The sequence below is a fragment of the Lithobates pipiens genome, unplaced genomic scaffold, assembly GCF_037356315.1.
Source record: "Lithobates pipiens isolate NorthernLeopardFrog02 unplaced genomic scaffold, aLitPip1_a1.2 Scaffold_8, whole genome shotgun sequence".
Classification (NCBI taxonomy): Eukaryota; Metazoa; Chordata; class Amphibia; order Anura; family Ranidae; genus Lithobates; species Lithobates pipiens.
The window spans coordinates 122,648,709-122,670,276 of record NW_027507903.1 but is presented as its reverse complement, the minus strand read 5'-3'; the positions used below and the strand labels follow the sequence as shown (position 1 = coordinate 122,670,276).

Sequence of the window (21,568 nt, the reverse complement as noted above, 5' to 3'; positions counted from 1 at the left end):
GGCAAACTTCAGGCAGGCTGTCATGTGCCCTTTACTGAGGAGTGGCTTCTGTCTGGCCACTATATCATACAGGCCTGATTGGTGGAGTGCTGCAGAGATGGTTGTTCATCTGGAAGGTTCTCCTCTCTCCACAGAGAAAAGCTGGAGCTCTGTCAGAGTGACTATTGGGTTCCTGGTCACCTCCCTGACTAAAGGCATTCTCCCCCAATCGCTCAGTTAATGGAGTCCCAAATCCCGCATTTCTAAATTCCTTTCTCTAAGTTGGTAGCTACCAATAGCTGTTCTGAAGTTGTAGTTCCAACAATGGCAGTGCGTCCATAAGAGCACACAAGTGTCGCCCCCTCTCTCCAGTCAGCCCCTCTATCACCAATAGATAGATTCATGCATTGCACTGACTGGCCCCAACAGTTCCTGTGCCTGCAGTTTGGTTCCCCCTTCATCGGACTCCTGGCCTTACAGTCCTGGACTGGTCCCCCACCAGCAGTGGTCCTGTGCTGGGTTTGCCCCTGTGTTCATCCCTGTGGCTCCAGCCTCCAGTGCTGTGATGCTGCCATATACCCGCGATAGTGGAATCGTGATGAGATCATAATCTATCTTGGCTAAATTATACAGAGGCTATTATTTAACCTACATCTGGTAAGCGCATCAAAATTCTGGTGACGGGCACTCGTTTACAGTTGTGTTTGGATTCACCGCGGTGACTTGATAAGCACGGATAACCTGGACTTTATTTTCCAGTTCCAGCTCTTTACAAGCTGCTACATGTTATTTTTACATCTTTCATAATTTCTTGCAGCTGTATTTGTGTAATGTTAATGTAAAATATTTTAGGTAACATATATTTTTTAGGTAATACATATTCATCTTCTGTGTGAGCTATCAATTCCCTATTTATATTTCTCTGTGTGGTTTTGTAATATTGAATAGGACCATTGGCACAGCTTTCCAAATTTTCTTATGAATCTATCCATGACTGCCGCTGCCATCCCCTATTCAGGCGCCCGGCCCCTTTTTCGGGGGCCAGACACTTGAATTATAAAGGCGCGGGGGGGGGGGGTGTTTTTGAAGCATCTGATTAGAGCCATAGGCTCTAATAGGCGTCATAAAAGCCTGGCGCTTGCAGTTCACCCAGCTGTGTTAGAAAAGCGAATGAATATTCGCTTGCCTAACACTGAACCGCCTCTCCACCAATCAGGTGCTCGGATCTGTTACCAGTCACCTGATTGGCTGAAACGACAGGCGCCCAATCGTAGGAAGAGACAGGAAAAGATAGAGGACACGGAGGAGCATGGAGGACACCGCCCACCGCTGTCACCCGCTGCCCCACCGAGATAGATAAGTGCCATGTGGGCCCAGTGGCAGCATTCAATGGGCACAGTGAGGCTGCAATCAATGTTTTTTTTTTTTTTTAGAATTTTTCTGTTTGTTTTCGTTCCCCCCCCAAAAATTTCAGGAACAGCCGCCATGGTGTTCCAATCAAATCAATCAAAAGTTCTAAAGTAGTAGATACCAAACCTTGTTTTAAAGTAATAATTCCTTTTACTGGGAACTACTACCTTAGAACAGGGTTTGGTAACTACTACTTCATAACTTTTAAAGGGAGCTACTACTTTAGAACTTTTCTAAAGTAGCAGCTCCCAAAGCCTGTTCTAAAGCCTTGTATACACGAGCGGACTTTTCAACATCCAAAGTCTGACGGAATGATTCCGGCAGACTATTCGATCGTGTGTGGACTGCAACGGACTTTTGATTCACAAAAGTCTGACAGACTTTAGAAATGGAACATGCTTCAAATTTTTCCGCCAGAACTCTGTCGGACCCAGAAATCCGCTCGTGTGTGTGCTAGTCTGACGGACTAAAACCGACGCTAGGGCAGCTATTGGCTACTGGCTATGAACTTCCTTATTCTAGTCCAGTCATACGTCATCACGTTCGAATCCGTCGGACTTTGGTGTGATTGTGTGTGGCCAAGTCCGTTAATTCGGAAAGTCCGTCAGAACTCCGTCGAAAGTCTGCCGGACTTAAGTCCTGTCGTGTGTAAGGCATAAGGCTACATTTTCACGGATCTCACGGATGTTTAGCAACGGTGTGTATGGCAGCGGCAAGACTCTGCTGATTCTTGCTGCCGTTTTTGACACCAGTGAGCAGGCCTCACTTCAGCCCCAGTAGCTCCCGTTCGCGCACTTTCACGTGTTAGATTAGCTCCTATTCCTGTACCTTCACTCTCTAGATTAGCTCCAATTTTTTCACCTTCCAGATTAGCTCCAATTCCTGTATCTTCACACCATGGGCATCCACAGAACTTTGCGCAGGGTGGAGCATCATTTTAGGGTCACCCATGCATCGCCCCTTTTCAACAATGTCATTATCACTGTCAGAGACTGCAGATGTAGTACAGTCCCTAGGATAAGTAATAGATAATGGCCAACAGGCCTCTTACCAGTCCCCGCAAAACTACAGCAGTGTTCCCTCCGGCTGGATGATCGCTCACTCTGGGTTCCCCGGGGCGACTCTGGTGAGTAGAGTATCATGTCTGTACCCTGGTAGTGGGTCAGTCTTTCTCTCTCTGGTGGCGCTGGGCAGCATGGCTCTCTCTGGTGGTGCTGGGCAGAGTGGCTCTCTCTCTGGCTTCTGCCCAGCACACACCTCATTCTTTGTCCTGTAGCACTCTCTTACTCAGCTTTTTTCCAGGCTGCAGTCTCTCTCTTGATTGAGCTGCAGCCTCCTCCCTGTGGAAAATGAGGCCGACAATCTTTGGAACTATATGTCCCATGATGTTCTCGTCTCCTTTGATTGGCCCTCAGTTATGGACAATAGGGATAGAACAGAGCGGGCAGGAAGCTGGGTGGGGAACCTGGTGAGAGCGGCCATATCTTCTCCCTGACAGGAGAAAGGGGGGCGAGTGGGGGAAACCTCTGATAGCCCGCAGCTCACCTTTCTCCTGTCACAGCGCTGCTGAGTTCTCTGCTGGACTGAGCAGGGAAGTGTCCGAAGTCACACTACACTGATGAGGCGGCTTGACAGCACCTTGATGGTGTCACCCCACTGGCGGTTGGCACCTGGGTGCGGGCTGCCCACACCCCAATAGCGACCCAACTGTGCTAAATTTAAGATCCAATCCCAGTTTCCAGGGGCGGCACTTGACCCCCCCCCCCCTTGCCCCTACCTGCGGGCGTCCATGCTTCCCACTCTAGACTAGCTCCAATTACTGCACCTTCATAGCTCAGATCAGCTTCAGTTCCTGTTTCTTCAGGCCTCAGATCAGCCCCAACTCCTTTACAAGTGACAAAAGACAAGTTGCCGGCGGCCGTAGCTTTTCGTGGTTGTTCACAAAACCAGCAATTACCTGTGGTGATGGTTGCTGGAAGCACACTTTCAGCCATCTCTGCTGGTAATCACTGGCTGTGCAGACATTCAAGAATAGTTGCAGTCCCTAGCAACATATCATTATAGTGTACTGTACAGCCTTGTGGCTGCAGCTAGCTGCTCACTGGTGTCAAAAACAGCAGCAGGAACCAGAGTCTTGCCACAGCTATTCATACCGTGTCTAAACATCCATGTAAATGTATCCTAAATTAATACTTGTCATTAGCTGTTATGTCAGAAAGAAAAAGCCTTTAAAACCTTCCTCTCTCCACATTAAAATCCTCCATTACATTGATGTACTCAAAAAGATTGTTTTGAAAGGGGTTAAAAGCCATTTGGAGAGAAACTTCTCTGGCCATAATGGCATCTTCTCCAAGTTGAGCCAGGCACACGGCTGCTAAGGTACAGAAAGCTTCAGAGGGAGTGCAGGCACACTGATAGTAAAAGCCTGGCCATGAGCTGACACAGGCTAAACGAGGAGGGGAAAAAAAGACTGCATATAATTAGCCCCCTGAAATGAGACCAAGCAGCCTGGGAAATCTCACTGATCCAGTCTAGTCCGTTCTTCGGTGTGGAGGAACTTGCACTTGCGGGAAAAGAGGTGGGTGGGAATAGAGATGGGCGGGCACAAGCCACATTGGCGCAGGAACCGGTGTTCTGAGGAGAAGTATCCCCTCATCGGATAGTGTCCCCCCTATACTGTGCACTAGTACTTTCCTTTCACATACTCCCGATGTTGTAAAACAGCATTTTGTAACAGGGCCCCTCGCGGGCTCGCTTCGCTCAGCATATTTTTATTCTAACTCTATGTCCACTTGGATCGTGGGCCTTGAACTTCGACTGAGGGCAGAAGATACTATTAAGTTCTCAACGGGACACCGGCACTTGAGGGAACAGAGGTGGGTGGGAATAGCTGCAGCAGCGCAGGAACCGGCGCTTGCGGGAAAAGAGTTGGGTGGGATTAGAGATGGGCATGCACAAGCTGCGGCGGCACAGGAACCGGCGCTTGCAGGAAAAGAGATGGGTGGGAATAGAGATGGGTGGGCACAAGCCGTTCTTAATCCAGCGATGCTGCGTCCGCCATATGCAGCCGCAGCCAGCTAGTTACAATGTGCGGCAAGTGGGTCTCCTAGGATTCCCCTTGTGTGCCATCCTAAATGCTGTGGCATGCATGCCGGGGGTTACTGACCCCTGCCATAGTGCTTTGGAAATTCTGCCATGTATTTACATTTACTTGTAAAAAAAATATATACTTTTTTTTTCACCAGTGCTGCCACACACAAATATAAATCAAGTTTGGCAAAATCCTTCTACAGTGAAACCTCAGTTTACAAGTAACGTGGTTTACAAGCGTTTTGAAAGATGAGCAACTTTTTAAAAATAGGATTTTTGTACTCACCGTAAAATCCTTTTCTCTGAAGTTCATTGACGGACACAGCTCTCGTAATCTTGACCGTAGGGTTATTACACCACCTTCAGGAGAGGACTAGGCAGAACATGTAATACATGTGAAAACAACAGAACTTCACAGTTCTGCCCAGGGGGCAGTCCCTCTGGTAATAACCCCTCAGCCTGCTTCCTGCAGCTCAGTATGTCAACAAGCAGTATAACGTAAATCAATAGGAGGGGAGGGTGCTGTGTCCGTCAATGAACTTCAGAGAAAAGGATTTTACGGTGAGTACAAAAAAATCGTATTTTCTCTTTCATTCATTGACGGATACAGCTCCACTAATCTTGACCATAGGGACGTCCCCAACCAGTGTCATAATGAGGGGCGGGAACAGCAACATAACTTCATCCACAACCAGCGGTGCTCACTAACAGGGGAGTCACCATCTCACTAACCGCATCAGAACTTGCGGTCAACAAATGTAAAAGTGCATTGATACTCAAAAGTAACTTTTTTTTTTAAACAGAAGAAAGAGTGCAGAATTGCAACATAACACGGCCGCCTGCAAAACTTTGTGGCCAAAGCAGGCATCAGATGATGCGCTTACATCCACTTTGTAGAATTTTGTAAAAGTGTGAACGGACGACCAAGTCGCCGCCTTACACACTTGAACGACTGACACTTGATGTCGGAAAGCCCAAGAGGTTCCAATTGCCCCGGTGGAATGGGCCGTGACAGGAAAGGGGGTATCCCTGGACCACAATCTGTCTGATCCACCTGGAAATGGTGGCCGCCGAGACCGACATCCCTTTTTTTGGACCAGCCACCGAAACGAACAGAGAGTTTGACCTTGGAAAGGGAGCCAAGCCAGACATATATACCGTTAGAGCCCGGACCACGTCCAGGGAATGAAGGGCCACGTCTTTAGGATGTGTCGGTTTAGGACACAGAGATGATAACACAATGTCTTCATTGATGTGAAAAGCTGAAAACGTCTTCGCCAGAAAAGAAGGTTGCGGACGCAACATCACCTTATCCTTGTGGATAACCAGATAGGTGACTTGCAAGATAAGGCCGCCAGTTCCGAAACCCTCCTGCCCGATGTAATGGCCACTAGGAAGACCACTTTCTGAGAAAGAGTCAACAAGGGAATTTCCCCTGACATTCTCAAACGGCTGTTTCTGAAGCGCGGATAGCACCAGGTTCAGATCCCACGGGGGCAAGGGTGGACGCACCGGAGGGACTACATGCCAGACCCCTTGTACAAAAGTGCTCACTAGAGAGCCAGACGCCAGGGGTCATTGGAAAAAAAAAACAGCCAAAGCTGATATCTGTCCCTTAATGGTGTTTAAAGCCAATTTCTGGTCTACTCCTCGCTGTAGGAACAGCAGGATCCTGGAAACGGAATAGGTGCACGGAGGCCACCCCATCTCCTCACACATGGAGATATAGGCTTTCCATGTACGATGGTATATCTTCCGAGAAGAAGATTTTCGTGCCCTCAACATAGTTGAAATCACAGAGTCCGACAGGCCCGGTTCCTTAGTACCTGGCTCTCAACAGCCATGCTGTTAAAACCAGTGATGGTAAAGCAGGATCGAGAATCGGACCATGAGACAGAAGGTCTACTCGCATTGGTAGTCGCCAGGGAGCGTTTGCAACCAGGCGTACTAGATCGGCGTACCAGGGATGCCGAGGCCAATCTGGGGCAATCAGTATCATTGGAATCCCCTCGGCCGCCACTCTGCGGAGCAGACGTGGTAACAGTTTTAGCGAAGGAAAAGTGTAGATCAGTCGGTAATGACCCATGGAGCCACCATGTCTGACACATCCGCCCAAGGATCTCTTGTCCTGGATACGAATCTCGGCACCTTCCGATTGAGTCGGAAGGCCAGGAGATCCATGTCTGGTTTGCCCCACCGCAGGCACAGCAGCCTGAACACCTCCGGATGCAACACCCATTCTCCTGGGTCCAGCATCTGGCGACTTAGATAGTCCGCCTGCCAGTTTTCTACTCCCGGGATGTAAATGTCTGACAGGGCCGGTACGCTCTGCCCACTGAAGGATGTGAGCGACCTCCTGTGCTATAGCCAAGCTTCTTGTTCCTCCTTGATGGTTCACATATGCCACCCCCATGGCGTTGTCTGACTGGATCCTGATCGGATGCCCTCTTAGTCTCATCGACCATGTGGAGAGGTATAGCCTGATCACTCTGAGTTCAAGCACATTGATCGGCAACTTGGATTCCTCCCCTGACCAAAGGCCCTGGGTCGATTGTTCTCCCAGTACTCCACCCCAGCTGGTCAGACTGACGTCTGCTGTGATCACTGTCCAATGCAGAGGTAGGAACGACTTCCCCGACCGAAGTGCCGGGGATCTCAGCCACCAGAGCAGGGAGTCCCTTACTGACTGGCTCATCCGAATCTGCCGATCCAGGGATAACGGAGATTTGTCCCATTTTGTCAATATCTCCTTCTGCAAGACTCTGGTGTGAAACTGGGCGTACGGTACTGCCTCAAAGGAGGCCACCATGAGGCCCAGAACTCGCATTCAGAAGCGCAGCGACAACCACCTGCGAATCATCAATAGTTTTACCGCGGCTCAGAGTCTGCAGTTTGTCTGAAGGGAGAAACACTCTCGCTTCCACGGAGTCCAGCAGTAAGCCTAGGTACTCCAGTTGCTGAGTCGGTATAATTACCGACTTTTTGAGGTTCAATAACCACCCAAATTCCTGCAGGGTTTGCATGGTGATCGCCACATCCTCCTTTAATTCTGAGGCGGAAGCTGATCTCAGGAGGAGATCATCTAGATAACCCACGGTTGCGATCCCGCGTTGTTGCAACAATGCCAAAACTGGAGCCAATACCTTGGTAAAGACTAGGGGTGCTGATGCCAAGCCAAAAAGGAGAGCCACAAACTGGTAGTGGGATTCCCCTACTGCAAATCGCAGAAACCTCTGATGCCTGAGGCATATGGGTATGTGCAGGTACTCATCCTGGATGTCCAAAGACGCCCCTGATAGTCATTGCACGCCCCTGATGGAGTGCAACCACTATGAAGTGAACTGATTCCATTCTGAACCTCTGTACTTTTACAAAGCAATTGAGGACTTTCAGGTCCAAGTTTGGACATACCCCTTCCTTTTTGGGGACTACAAACAGATTGGAGCAGAATCCCTGAAACCTTTCCAGGGGGCGGGGGCATAACTTTCATGCGGTAGCACTTTTGTTCGCAGGTTTGTTAGGCTTGCGGGTCCAGGGGCGCTTTTGTCCCTCAGAGGTCGTCCTGTCAGACTGGGAGCTAAAGTCCAGGGCGGACGAAAAAGCCTCTTTTGAGCGCAAAATGAGGGCCTTTGCCTGCAGCGTGGCTCTTTAGTCTTCCTGGCCTGTGGGAGCAAGGTACTCTTCCCACCTGTGACATTCTTAATAATGTCATCCAACGAGGCTCCAAAAAGCCGCTCACTAAAGGAAGGGTAGATTCCGTCAAGGCTTTTTTAGATGCCTGGTCCACAGATGAGCATTTTAGCCAAATCAAGTGCTGCAGCACCACTGCTGACACTGAAGCCCTGGAGAGCAAAGGAAGCGTATCCAGGACCGCGTCACAAACGTACTTAAGGCCGTGCACCAACTGGTCTGCTAGTTCCACGCAGACAGGAGTAGCCTGCTGCTTCTCCAATTCGCGGTGCAAAAGTTTTGCCCATTCGGCAAGTGTCTGCGACACTAGTGCTGTGGCCAGTACTGGTCGTGTTGCTGACCCCACAACCGTAAACAAGGAACGGGCCAGTGCTTCGGCCTTCCTGCCGGTAGGATCCTTAAATGCAGAAGTCCCCTCTACCGGGATTGTGGTTACTTTGTTTAACCTGGATACTGGGGGGGTCCACGACCGGAGGAGCCGACCATTTTTTAAGAAGGCTCTTCTCAAAGGGGTAGCGCACCTCTATTCTTTTAGGGCCACCACCGCAGGACTCAGCACCCCGACCGAGTGCTGCGCCATTCAGTTACAGGTGTTTGCATCTAGTATCAGCTCCCAGGTGTCCTGAGCAAAAAAATAAGCGCTGTTCTCAGCAACAGGGACCAGCACTGAGGATAAAAACCATGCTGAGCTACAACTAAATGGCCGCCGGCCACGTTGTATAAGGGACAATCACAAGGAAAATGGCCGCCAAACTTCAGAAAAATGGCTCCCGACCATGCTTTTCACTGAGGCACACAGAAAATGTCTGACAAACAACTGTACACAGTGAATGAACAGAGATAACGGCGGCAGAACAGCGCTATGGCGATCAGCACACGCAGACCTCCAGACACCCAGTGGAGAGACCACAGACACCCAGCGCAGCCCCCAATCTAAGGTCAGAGCCCCTTGAGGACCCCTGGCTCAGGTACACACACCGCTCAGCAGCCCGTCATACAGCATCCCCCATGGAGTGGGGAGGGAAAATAGCAGAGCTCAAATTTTGCCTTGATTTGCAAGCACTGTCTTGATATATGAGTGTTTTTTTTTTTTTTTTTTTATGTAATAAAAAAAATTACACTCAATGTGCAGGAGTCTGCTGCTCATCCATGTAAAGCTGATGTGTATATGTTCTGTAAAGCTGCTGGTGTACAGTATACAGTACAGCACTGTATGTGGCCAGAGATTCGCGTGTGATGGTGGCTCCCAGCACTGTCTGGAAACACTCAGCAGGGGCGGGCGTACCCGGAAGTGATGTCAACAGTTCAAGTGTCTCCTAATTCTCTAGCAAGCGCTAGGCGTTGAACCTGTGGCCACATACAAGGTTGTACTGTATACTGTACACAAGCGACTTTACGGAACATACAGTACTGTATAAAGAGCAGCTTTAAATGGATGAACACCAACCTCTGGCCACATAGAGCTTCATACTGTACACCAGCAGCTTTACTCTACATGCTTCCGTCAGCTGATCATAGGAGGTGAACGAAGACTGGATCTGCTTCGTTTGCCTCTATCATATAGGGAACTGGAAATGATGACCTTACATCACTTCTGGATTACCCAGATGTAAACGGCACTATTTAAAAAAAAAAAAATCAAGTCGATCTTGGTTTGATAAAAATGCTTTTAAGCGCATAAAGAGTAGCTGTCACATGGGATGTTTACATCTCATGTGACAGCAATAAAATATATATTTTTTTTTTTAAGTGTAAAAAAAAATAAAAAAATAAAAATAAAAAAGTGTAAAGTGCTCCCGTCCTCGCACGCAAACTGCGATTATCCCACACATGCGAGAGATCACCGCGAACATCAGATCATGGGCACCAGATCTTCTGTGTAAATCAAAAGTGGTAACCTGTAAGGGCTTTTAAAGTGTTACATATGGATAGTAAAATGGACGTTGTTTGTTGCCGTTGCACGGCCCTAATAGTTATTTACTCAGCACTTGCCGCCCGCTCTATAGGCAAATGACGGCTGCAAAGTGGTTTCAAAATCCTGACCGGACATCATATGACGTGATCAGGATTTTGAGCCGCTGCGCACCCCCTGGGGCGCGCATCGCGGCGATCGTTGTTGCGGGGTGTCTGACACCCCGCAACTACGATCTCGGTAAAGAGTCTCTGACGGAGACTCTTTACCACGTGATCAGCCGCGTCCAATCACGGCTGATCACAGTGTAAATAGGAAAAGCCGGGGATCGGCTTTTCCTCACTCGCGTCTGTCAGACGTGAGTAGAGGAGAGCCGATCGGCTGCTCCTCCGACAGGGGGGGGGGTCTGTGCTGATCGATTATCAGCGCAGCCCCCCTCGAGGATGCCCACACTGGACCGCCAGGGACACCACCAGACCACCAGGGATGCCCAGCACAAGGTAATCCTCCCTAGACCACCAGGGATGCCAGTCAGTGCCCATAATGGGCATCACTGATTGGCATGCTTTATTGTTTGGCACTGATTGGCATCCATTAGTACAGTATAACATAATACAATGCCGCCTATCAGTGCCCATCTGTGCTGCCCATCCATGCCAATCCGTGCCAGCTATCAGTGCCAATTTTTGCCACCTATCAGTGCCCATCCGTGCCACCTATCAGTACTACATATCAGTGCCCATTAATGCCACCTCATCAGTGCCACATCATTGGTGCCCCATCAGTGCCGCGTTATCAGTGAAGGAGAAAACGTAATTCTTTACAAAGTTTTGAAACTGAAACAAAAAATTTTTTTTTCGGTTTTTTATTTGTTTAGCAAAAAATAAAAACCATAGAGGTGATCAAATACCACCAAAAGAAAGCTCTATTTGTGGGAAAAAAATGATAAAAATTCATTTGGGTACAGTGTAGCATGACCGCGCAATTATCATTCAAAGTGCGACAGCGCTGAAAGCTCAAAATTGGTCTAGGCAGGAAGGAGTTTAAGTGCCCGGTATTGAAGTGGTTAAGTATTCTTTTTTTTTTTGCATTAAAAAACAAAAAAGTGCATTTTTTCTTAAAAACCTACAGGGTGACATAAAAAATTGCAACCCCCACCAATTTATTCTCTAGGGCCTCTGCTTTAAAAAAAATAAACAAAAAGTGCCAAAAAAGGCCTGGTCTTCAAGTGGATAATGTCAAAGAGGTTTCATAACTTATCAAGCTACTTCATAATATGTCTTGGTAAGCTACGTAATGTCTACATTACAGAGCATGTCCATGTTGGAAGTGACTACTACTAGATATAGAAATGAAAATATATTTATGAACCATCTGTACATAAATACATACACACATAGACTGCCAGTCAGGCCGCCTGTTTGAAATTTTTTATTTGAAACAATCTGAAGCATACATACAATCCCCGGAGAATTACACAAATGTGAGGATGTTCTCATAACAGAAAATCCACGAGGACAGTCTACTCTGTACAATATTCTAATATGCACATTGTTAAAAAAAGAGGGTAGAAATACTCAGATCTGTTTGTATCAAAACACGAGACGACGAGCGTAAAATCCCTAATTTGTAAAGGTGACAAGATAAATAGCAATTATTTCTGTTTTTCATTAAATTATTTTAAGCAAGTAAATAAAGGAAAACTTGTTTCAGCATAAAAATAGGTACATATTACAAATGATAAATCTAATAGGAATTGTACCTCAAGGACATTTTTGACAGGGTTGTGATACTGGGGGCCCTGCACTCTATTCTCTGATTCAGTACAGACCAATGGCATGTTCAAAAGACCCTTAATGGGCCTTTTATGCCAATGTTAGGTGCAGTGCCACTTAGCAGCAAGTCTGGTTTTATATAAAACTTAATACAGACCTATGGAAAACACATTCACAAAAACAAATGTAAAAACTCCACTTCCTTGACAGAAACGTGCATGTATTTTCAATTTGGTTTTTTTCCATTGCATCCCCTGACTTTGTATTTTAGAAAAAAAGGTAGAAAGGTAAATGGCAAAGAATGCTGTTCCATTTTATCACTTTACAAATCTTTTACACGTATATCTGGGATTATTGCAGTTATTTCACGCAATGCAACTGGCATTATTCTAGTCATCCGTAAAATGGATTTATCACTTTACTGAAAAAAAAATCCTTTGGCCTTCAGTACAGTTGCAGATGAAATTTGACCAAGGTAATTAACGTCAATTAAACCTATACCCATTTGTTTGGGTAGGCAGTTTCAGGTTTTGTGACACTCCCCTAGTCTAACATTTACAATCTCCATTCATGTTAATAAAAGGAAATGGCAGTTACTGCACTTGTTGGCCAAGTACACCATTATGTTAGAACGCAGTAAAGTATAACTGAAGGCAAAACTTTTTTATTTATGTTTTAGCTTTGGATAGAGTGGGGAGGGATTAGAACATCTTTCAGATTGTTTTGCTGTCTGCACCCCCATTAGGGAGAGTCAACCTCTGTTATGTTTACCATCATCACCGAAAAGGAAAGTAAAAAAAATGCCCACATTTTGGGTTGTCCCCAGAACAGAAATAGTGGGGATTTCTTTCAATTAGGACTTTTATTAGGGATTGCCTCGTTTAGAGGGATTTTCTTTCACTTCCTGTTTTGGCTATGGGACCGGAAGTAAAAGGAAATCTCTCCAATGCTACACAGATGGCAAAAATAAGCCTTCATCTTCATGGGTTATAACCCACTTTTACAGTATTCAAAATAAAATAAAAAATGTTTTGCCTTTAGTTCTACTTTACAAATTTACTGAGAAACCAGTTACTTAATAAAGATATGAGAAGTGTTTAGTGCATTAACTGACCACAAAATAGTTACCATTACTATATATGGAAGACCAGGTATGCTCAAAAGTGTGCATCGTGCAGTTTACAGGATTTTATTTTAGATCGAAATGGGACAGATGTATGAAAATTTTCATAGTGTTCCTATTCTAATGACCCAAAACATCTGCATCTGTGTGCTTTTCTTGGTGTTACTCAAACTATTCAGCCTTATTAAACACAGCACCTCTGTTAAAGCCAATTCTTTTAAAAGTCCATCTCAAATTGGAATAAAGCCAAGAACATAATGTGATCTCTAACTTTGTAAAAACAGTAGTTGCAGTGGTGGAGACGGACAATGCATGTAGAAGCAGGGTTCTAGTTTATGGACGTATGCAACATAAGGGAATGTGCTACTCCTTTTGGAGCCATGTTGATTTCCCAACCAAGAACATTTTTACATATCATTTTTGTTGAGCGGGTTGAGAAATATATAAAACGAATACCATACTGAGCAGATCTGTATGGTGGTATAAGGTAGTTATGTATTTATTACATAATTGGGGATATAAATCATATCAAGGTCACAGGAACATGTGAGATGGAAAATAAAAGCAGTTTGTGAATGAGGAATTATATTTCTCTACCTATAAGATAGATAATATATAAATACAGAAATATATTTACTATATACACACGCTCATGCATGTATGTACACACACACACACACACAAAACAAAAAACAAAACAAAAACACATATATAAAACAATATAGAATATGGCCAGTGGAACAGCACCTTAAACATTTTGTGAAAGTATATATATTTATTTATATATTTATACATAGTCAATATGACTACATTTAAATACAATAAAAAACATCTTTAATAAGTCATTAGAACATTGAAATCTGGGAGAGAATGGGCTAATTTACAATCCCATCAAAATACTTAACTAAGGGTCCCTGCCTGAAAAGGGACAAGATGTATTCAGCAGCAACACATTGCAAACAGTAATACAGCATAATGGAAAGTCAAATGTTAAATATGGTAGCAAAGAAACCTAAGAGGAACAACACAAATCCTGGCTTCAGATTTTAACATTTAAATGATGCAGGAAAAATAATTTAATGTAATTCTTATCACAAATAGCAGGCTCCAGTTCTTACACTGTACATGTACACCATTAGTAGGGTAAACCAGCTCTGTTCCCTGCCTTTATGCAGTTACGGCATTTGAATATCCTCAAAAGACTGACCATGTCATATTGTTATAGGTAGCCTGTAAAGCTTCAAAAGAAGATCAATAGGATACAGAAATAAAGGTTAACATTGTGTTGATAAAGCTAAAATGTTAGAAGAATTAAACCTTTAAGGTGGTTATAAAGGCCAATGGTTTTTGCTTTGCATGAAGGTAAAAGAAATTCAGTATGAAGCTCCCTCACCCCAATACTTACCTGAGCCAATTGCGATCTAGTGATGTGCATGAGAGTGGCTGCTCTCATTGAGGAGGGAGCGGGGAGTGTGGGTGGACACACAGAGCAAGGCGCAGGAGCGAGCACGTATGAGTGCCACTTGGAGACGAGGAGGGGCCAAGAGCATTGGCAGGGGATCAGAGAAGAGGATCGGGGAAGAGGATCAATGGTTTTGCACAGAGCAGGTAAGTATAACATGTTTGTTATTTTTAAAAAATATTTGTGTCCACGGTGATCAGAATAAATCCGATATAGTGCATGTTGCCCAGTGGGTTGCCAACAAAGAACATTATTAAAAAAGTGAAAGTATGTCTACATCATTTCACTGGGCAATCTAGAGAGCTCTTTCAGTTACCTGCATTGTCAGGAGATTGGAATTTTAGCCCACCTGGTAGCAGTTCATTCCTACAAACCACCTACACTGCGATTATCAACAATTGAAGCAGTTCAAACTAGAAGACAGCAAACGAATTTTAGGGTTCACGAATGCAAATCTAATCTGGACTGCAAATTTAAAGTATAGCCAAAGCTTTTTGTTGGCTATTTTTGTCTGTCAGTCCCTTCTGCACTCCTGTGACCCATTTTCAGCCTACTGAAGTCCAATGTCAGCTGATGTCACTGAATGATCCAGGCTCCGAAAAGATTCTGACCACATGGTCAGGATCCACCTAGAAGCCTGGACTGGCAGCCGGCTCAGCCACTCCATGAGCCGCTGAGACCCAGAACCAGCCTCTCCACAACCCAGCACTCCAGTGAGCACTGGAGGGGCAGAGCAGAGACACAGTGACTGACAGTCATGGCTTTCTGCTCAGACCAGAGGGGGGAGAACTGAGTGATCAGCGGTATTTGATAGCTCAGTTCTTGGGGCAGAGCCGGCAAGGGACAGCTGCAGCCATCTAGGTAAGATTATTTTTTTTTTGCCATTTCCGTGCTTCTCTTTTAATGCACTTTATGTTGGGTCCACCTACAAGGGTGGTTTAAAGAACAGAAAGCAGTAGTAGACTGCAGACTGACTGCAATATTAGAACGTAGATTGCCAGGTTCACCTGAACTCAAAGAGAAGCCAGTACTTTGCAAAATGCTGTTTCTACAGAGCCGCGTAGCTTAAGTGATTAATGCGATAGGTGGTGAGTAATTGGCAGTTGGCATAGACAATAGCCATCTTGAGGGCTCATGTGTATATAAGGCAGGACATGCTTTTATTGATCACATTGATTAAAAGAATTTTACACATCGCCTGTAATTTTGTAGGTACTCAATACTTTGCTCATGGATTTTGTCTGGTTTTAACCTAAGCAGGGCCTCTAAAACAAGAGCACATCAATAAAACGGTATAACAGAGCCATTTTGACCAAACATTATGGATTAAAATTTATAAGATTTATACAGTGATCCATCCAACAGTCATTTTCACAGTTTAATCCAAGGCAATATTAAACACTAGATAAAGCCTGGTACAGAATATACTAAAACATTAACCGTTTTACATGAGCAATGGAATAAGTTAATTTTTATACCATGAAAACCATGCAGCTTAGAACAGAGATGCTGCAGAAAGTGTTTTTAAGAAGAAATCAGTATGGCCTTCCAATGATTTTTATGGATACTCATCTTCCCTGAGAGGTTTTACTCATACATCTAGAACATTTAATAGGACAATATTTAAAACACATAGGAGTCTAGTTATGGTTTCACTGAAGATTCACACAACATTTACACGTTTTCCCAATCGAATCCTAACAGAAAAAATATGTGAATCTTGGGTGAAATTGGTGTGAATGCATTTTTTAAATAGAGGTCACAGATAACCCAACTTGTATGACAAAATAAGGCATGCAACTTACAAACCTTGAGTATGTTATCAGGATACCTTATTGTATGTTGACATATTCTATAGAAAACTATTAGGTTTACATGGTGTAGGGCACTTGTACACTATCGAAAACAGGCAAGAAAAAATTAAGAGACAAACCAGATAGTCACTTGGGATAAAAAATAAATAAAAAAATAATATCTGAAAGGGTAGCAAAATATGACTACTTTGCAATTTCTTTCAGAACACTCTTAATTGCAGGTGATCGAGGATTCATTGGGATCAATTCATCAAGCTGCAATAGCACTTAAAAAAGGTAATGTATAGGTTGTCCACATTTTTTTTTCACATACGGGATTAACTTGATATGCAAAAATTGCACTAGGTTTAACTTGCAATTAAATATGAACATATATGTCATGCTCGCTACTTCTTCCTTTGCAGTGGTTATCCACCTCCTACTCCTGCACACAATTAAAATCTCTTGGGTTAATTCACTAAAGGCAAACAGGCTGCTCACATTGCAAGGGAGGGAATTTTTACTCTGTAGGGACATTTTCATCTTAGCTTAGTGAATGAGGTGAAGCTCTGTTGACTACCATCATCCCTCATTCAATCATGTGAAAGCAAAATTTTCTACATATATTTTTCTCTTGCAAGACATTGGATATGGCTTTAAAAGTGAATTTTCACCACATTCACCAAGCTAAGTTATGGTAAATGCAAACAGAAATTAGGCAGAAGGAGGTTCAAGTGAACTGAAAATGACCTCAAATGCAAGCAATTTCTCCCCGATAGTATTTAGTTTAGTATAGTTTGATTGTTTGTACATAAATCCTAATTGCACCTAATCGAATTTTGATTAAAATAATAGAAAACCTAGAAGGAGCAAGCTTTTAAAAGTATGAAAAATTATTTTGGCTAACCACAGAGAAATGGAAATGAGTAACAAAACTCCATCATCATGATTTTATACAGACTGTATATTATCTTCAATTTGGTTTGTCAAGGTAAAAAACAAAAGACAAGTCTCACTGAGGTAGCAGAAGCTTTAGGAGTGATGAGATATTCAGCAAAACTGCCGAGATACCAAAGTGCAATATGCAGCAATGAATAAAACAGAAAATTATGTACCTTTGATCAGACCACACTAAACTACAGAAAGCTAATCAAACACTATGATTTGATCTACTACTCCTTTACTAAATCAACCTAAAGAAGGAAGTACCATATGACCGTTTTTTTTTTTGCATCATGCTAATCAATATGAAATTACTGAATATCAAAGATAATCTGAAATGAAGGGGTAACCAATAGTTTAGAAAATATTTGCTTCAGGTTTTATCATATTTGCAAACCTTACATATACAAACAATGCGGTCTGACCAAAGTTTAAAGCAGAAGGAAAATGTTTGCCTATTATATAGTGCAGATTAATAACACTGCAGGTACTTTGTATACTATTAAGTTTGCAAATACGGCATATGCTACACAGGCAATTCTTCAAATGATGCACATAACCAAGAGTTGGTCCTCTTTTTTTAAAACCGCTTATACAGTATAAATTTCAGTGAAATGGTGAATATGATTTTCTGCAGAGGTCTTAAAGACCTGCAATAAATTACAAATAACTAAATGCTTGCACAAGCAGCAACACAGTGGGGTTGATTTACTAAAGGCAAATCCACTTTGCACTACAAGTGCACTTGGAGGTGCAGTCACCGCAGATCTAAAGGGGAAGCTCTGCTGATTTTATCATTCAATCACGTACAAGCAAAAATGCTGTCCCTTGCATGCCCCCCTCAGATCTACAGCGACTGCACTTACAAGTGCCCTTGTAGTGCAAAATGGATTTGCCTTTAGTAACCCCCCCCCCCAACCCCCGCCATGTCCAAATTCACTTCTGCTTATTCCAAGTGGCTGGCGGTAAGGGCAACTATCAGTAATGCAGCATTAAAACCGTAGAACTACATAAGAAGCAGAGCCCAAAGCAACTGCAATAAAGTGCTTATCCTTGGCTGTATACATCGGTACACAAGTGCCACCTTAGGGCTAATTAGGTTTAGTATTAAAGAATGAAAAAGCTAAAGATGGGCATACCCCTTTAGATTATCTGCAGATTTTCTATGGTTAGATGGAAAAAGTGGGAGATTCCTCCATCCACACAGTTTAGTGAACATGAAGGAATCTGTTGCACTTTTTCCATCAAACCATAGAAAATCTGCAGATAATCTATAGGTGTATGGCTAGCTTTAACGTTGAATCCTATTACTTATAGCTATCGGTTGTTTTATTTTCTAGCATCACGTACCATAAGCCTTCTTAACAATGGTCAGAACGAGGGTTGCACGGATACAGTTTTTCTATTGGCGAGTAACAATACTTTCGGTCAAGTACTCACCGATATCTTTGCGGTGTCATTTTAGCCCATACAAAATAATTGGGCTTAAATCGTACTGCAAAGAATTATGTGCAATTTGAACAGGAAAGCTGTGCAATTCCTTTCCGAATTGCATGCAGTTCCCTGCACTGCTCCTGTGTGAATCAAGGCTGAAATCGCTATGACAAGCCTGGGTTCACATAAGAGAAGTGGGGGGGAAACGCAAAGAATCGTATTCCATGCGATTCTTTGCAGTGTGATTTGTGCCCATTCGTTCTGTATGGGCTCAAATCACAAAGGTATCAGTTTCAGGTATCAGAGCATTTGCATGAGTATGATTCTCGTTCAAATGCTTAGCATCGCCACCAACATTGGTGCAACCCTAGTCAGAACAGAATTGAAATGGAAAAAAAAAACAAAAAACATTGCCATGCTGATTTAAAATTCAAAGAACTCCTGAAAATTCACAACTCTGTGAAAAATATGCAGATGAAATGGTTTTACGTTTTTGGATGTGCGGATTAGAGGAAAAGTATTCAAATTTTTTTTTTCGGTCTGTAGCAGTAACAGAGAGAACAAAGGACCTTGTCTCTGTGCTGGAGAAGTTGTAACCATTACAAGGAGTTGGTTGATCTAGCATTGAATCCTGCCCTATGCCCTTCCCTAGGATAGAGTAAGTAGTTCTCAGCAGGCGTAAAAAGCTTTTCAAGCATGCACTGTACGGTTGCTCTTGATCAGCATATTATGTGATTGGTACCAGATCCAGCACCATTTTCTACAAGAAAGCCAAGCACAGCACTATTTCTTTATTACGACCGGCTGAAACTTGCATATATTAACTGCTCTAGGCAACTCCCCCTAATGGTGTCTAGTAAAACCAAAGCAGCTACTGATCTGTTGACATTTATCCTACATTGCTCTATATATTAAATTTTAACGCTGTATGCTACAAGTTACAATGCAAGGATACCAGATTCTGATGTGCATGGAATCTCTTTAGCCACTGCATCATTTAAATTAAAGTCTGTCCAGAAGGAAAATAAACCATTTGAAAGTTCCAGCTCTCAGGTCTTTAAATATCATGATAGCACATGTATCTCTAAATAAGGTAGAATGAATATATGAGAGCAGTGAATACTATGATGTGGATATACTGAAAAGTGAACGCTGTAACTTTCAAGAACTGGAAAAATAAAACTTACATTTCCCTTTTTTTTGTTTCTCTGCTGTCCACTCATATTTCTGGGCATTGTTGGTCCGAACAATGGACAAGTATATTCTAAATAAAAGGCTAACAGTTCACATAAACAAACACAGTACCTTATATCTTAATTTCTATCTTTTTAATTTTAATCAACATTCCTCCCAGTTTCTCAGTAAAAATTGTTAAGTATTTTATTAACATCGGATTTGCTTTTGCTTCAAAACTCAGATTTTGCTGTTGAAGTCCAGTATTTATCAGGCCACAGGGGATCCTGCCTTCTGTCTGTTATCTGTGCTGTCTTTGTGAGTCCGTACATGGGCAGCGTGTGCGCTCTCCAGATCGAAGGTTAAATTGCACTGGGTGCACTCCCATGTCCCCCCCTGCTCTGACTTAAAACTTGAAAGCTGCTTTTCTGAAGTTTTTGCGTCAGGGCTTGGAGGTTGCTCGTTCTCTTCTTCCTCCTCATCCTCCTTCACCTTGTGTACAATGAAAAGGTGTCTATTTAGTGATATCTGGGATGTGTAACATAAACCACAATGCACACACTGGTATGATGAGCTGTCACTTTTGTGTTGAGGTATGTGCTCAAGAAATTCAGAGCTGCTGTCTGCTGCAAAGCCACACTTTGCGCATTTGTACATTGATTTCATTTTCTTAGCATCGGGGCCGTCTTCTTTTGCGTCAGAGTCCTCAAGTTCTTTCTTAATAGCTTTCTTGGAGACCGATAACTGGAAAGCAGAAGATATTATTGAAATTAAAAGGATAAATGTGTTTTAAAAAATATCCTTATGTTTTTTTATTCTAAAAAAAAAAAAAAAAACAGTTTGGAACGCTCTTTATATTTATTTAGATTACCCATCACACCTTAAAACAGTGTTAAACCCAAAAGCATTTATTATATTTCAGCTCAGCCTTTTCAGGACATATATGCAAATGCACAAAAGTGCATCTAGAACAACCCCACCCAAGGACTTTTTAGGCAGAATATATTGTATGAAGAATAAGTTTCATTAAAAAGGCAACAACAGCCTGTTATGCCATTTCGTCTGAACAATGATGTACTGCGTGAAATCGAAAAAAAAATCCCACATTCTTCAAAAAAAAATAAAAATAAAAAAAAAAGCGCAACAACGCCACTTTATTAGTACAAATAGAAAAAATAGAAAAAAGGACATATATTGCTTCCAGGTTGTCAAAAGATGTCCTCCCATGATCGCGCTTCTTGCATACCCCCTGCAGCACACATCCACAGGCATCGGTGATTGCCGTGTCCTCGAGACACAAATGATCAGAGATCGTGGTAAAGAGTCAATCACAGCGACTCTTTACCACCCGATCAACTGTGTCCAATTAATACTCCATTATCCCATAACACACATTCCTGGATAAAGCTCTAGATAGAAGATTTGGGTGCTGCAGCAACCACCAGCTGGAAACTGGATCAAAAAGCCACAATGAGGATATTTGCCAGCTCATCACAGATTGACAAATGGCATCCAAAACGATTTTTTTTATTAAAGCATGATCACATCACAGAACGGGTAGTGCAACGTTTCGGAGTCACACAGGTCCCCTTCGTAAGGCATGTGATGATCACAGCTGTTATTGATTCTATGCATGAAGGTAAAAAACCTTCAGTGTCCAGCTGCCTGGTCAGCCCCCCAATATTTACCCAAGCCCTATCCAGCAATGTGCACAAGAGCCAAGATCTCTCCCTCCTGAAAAAAAATAAAATGAGCAATAAAAAAAAAAAAAATCAGTATTTTTTT

At 43.3% G+C, this 21,568-nt stretch overlaps 1 protein-coding gene across 2 annotated transcripts in view; it reads right to left on the bottom strand.

Moving 5' to 3' along the window:
* Positions 1-11,497: 11,497 nt before the first annotated feature.
* The window catches only part of ZNF592 (zinc finger protein 592), a 76,548-nt gene continuing 66,477 nt past the window's right edge, over positions 11,498-21,568 (bottom strand). For both annotated transcript variants that reach the window (XM_077469765.1, XM_077469764.1), the window contains one exon: positions 11,498-20,527. In XM_077469765.1, the coding sequence (XP_077325891.1) occupies positions 20,054-20,527 (474 nt within the window). In that variant the 3' untranslated portion in view covers positions 11,498-20,053. The remainder of the gene's footprint in view (positions 20,528-21,568) is intronic.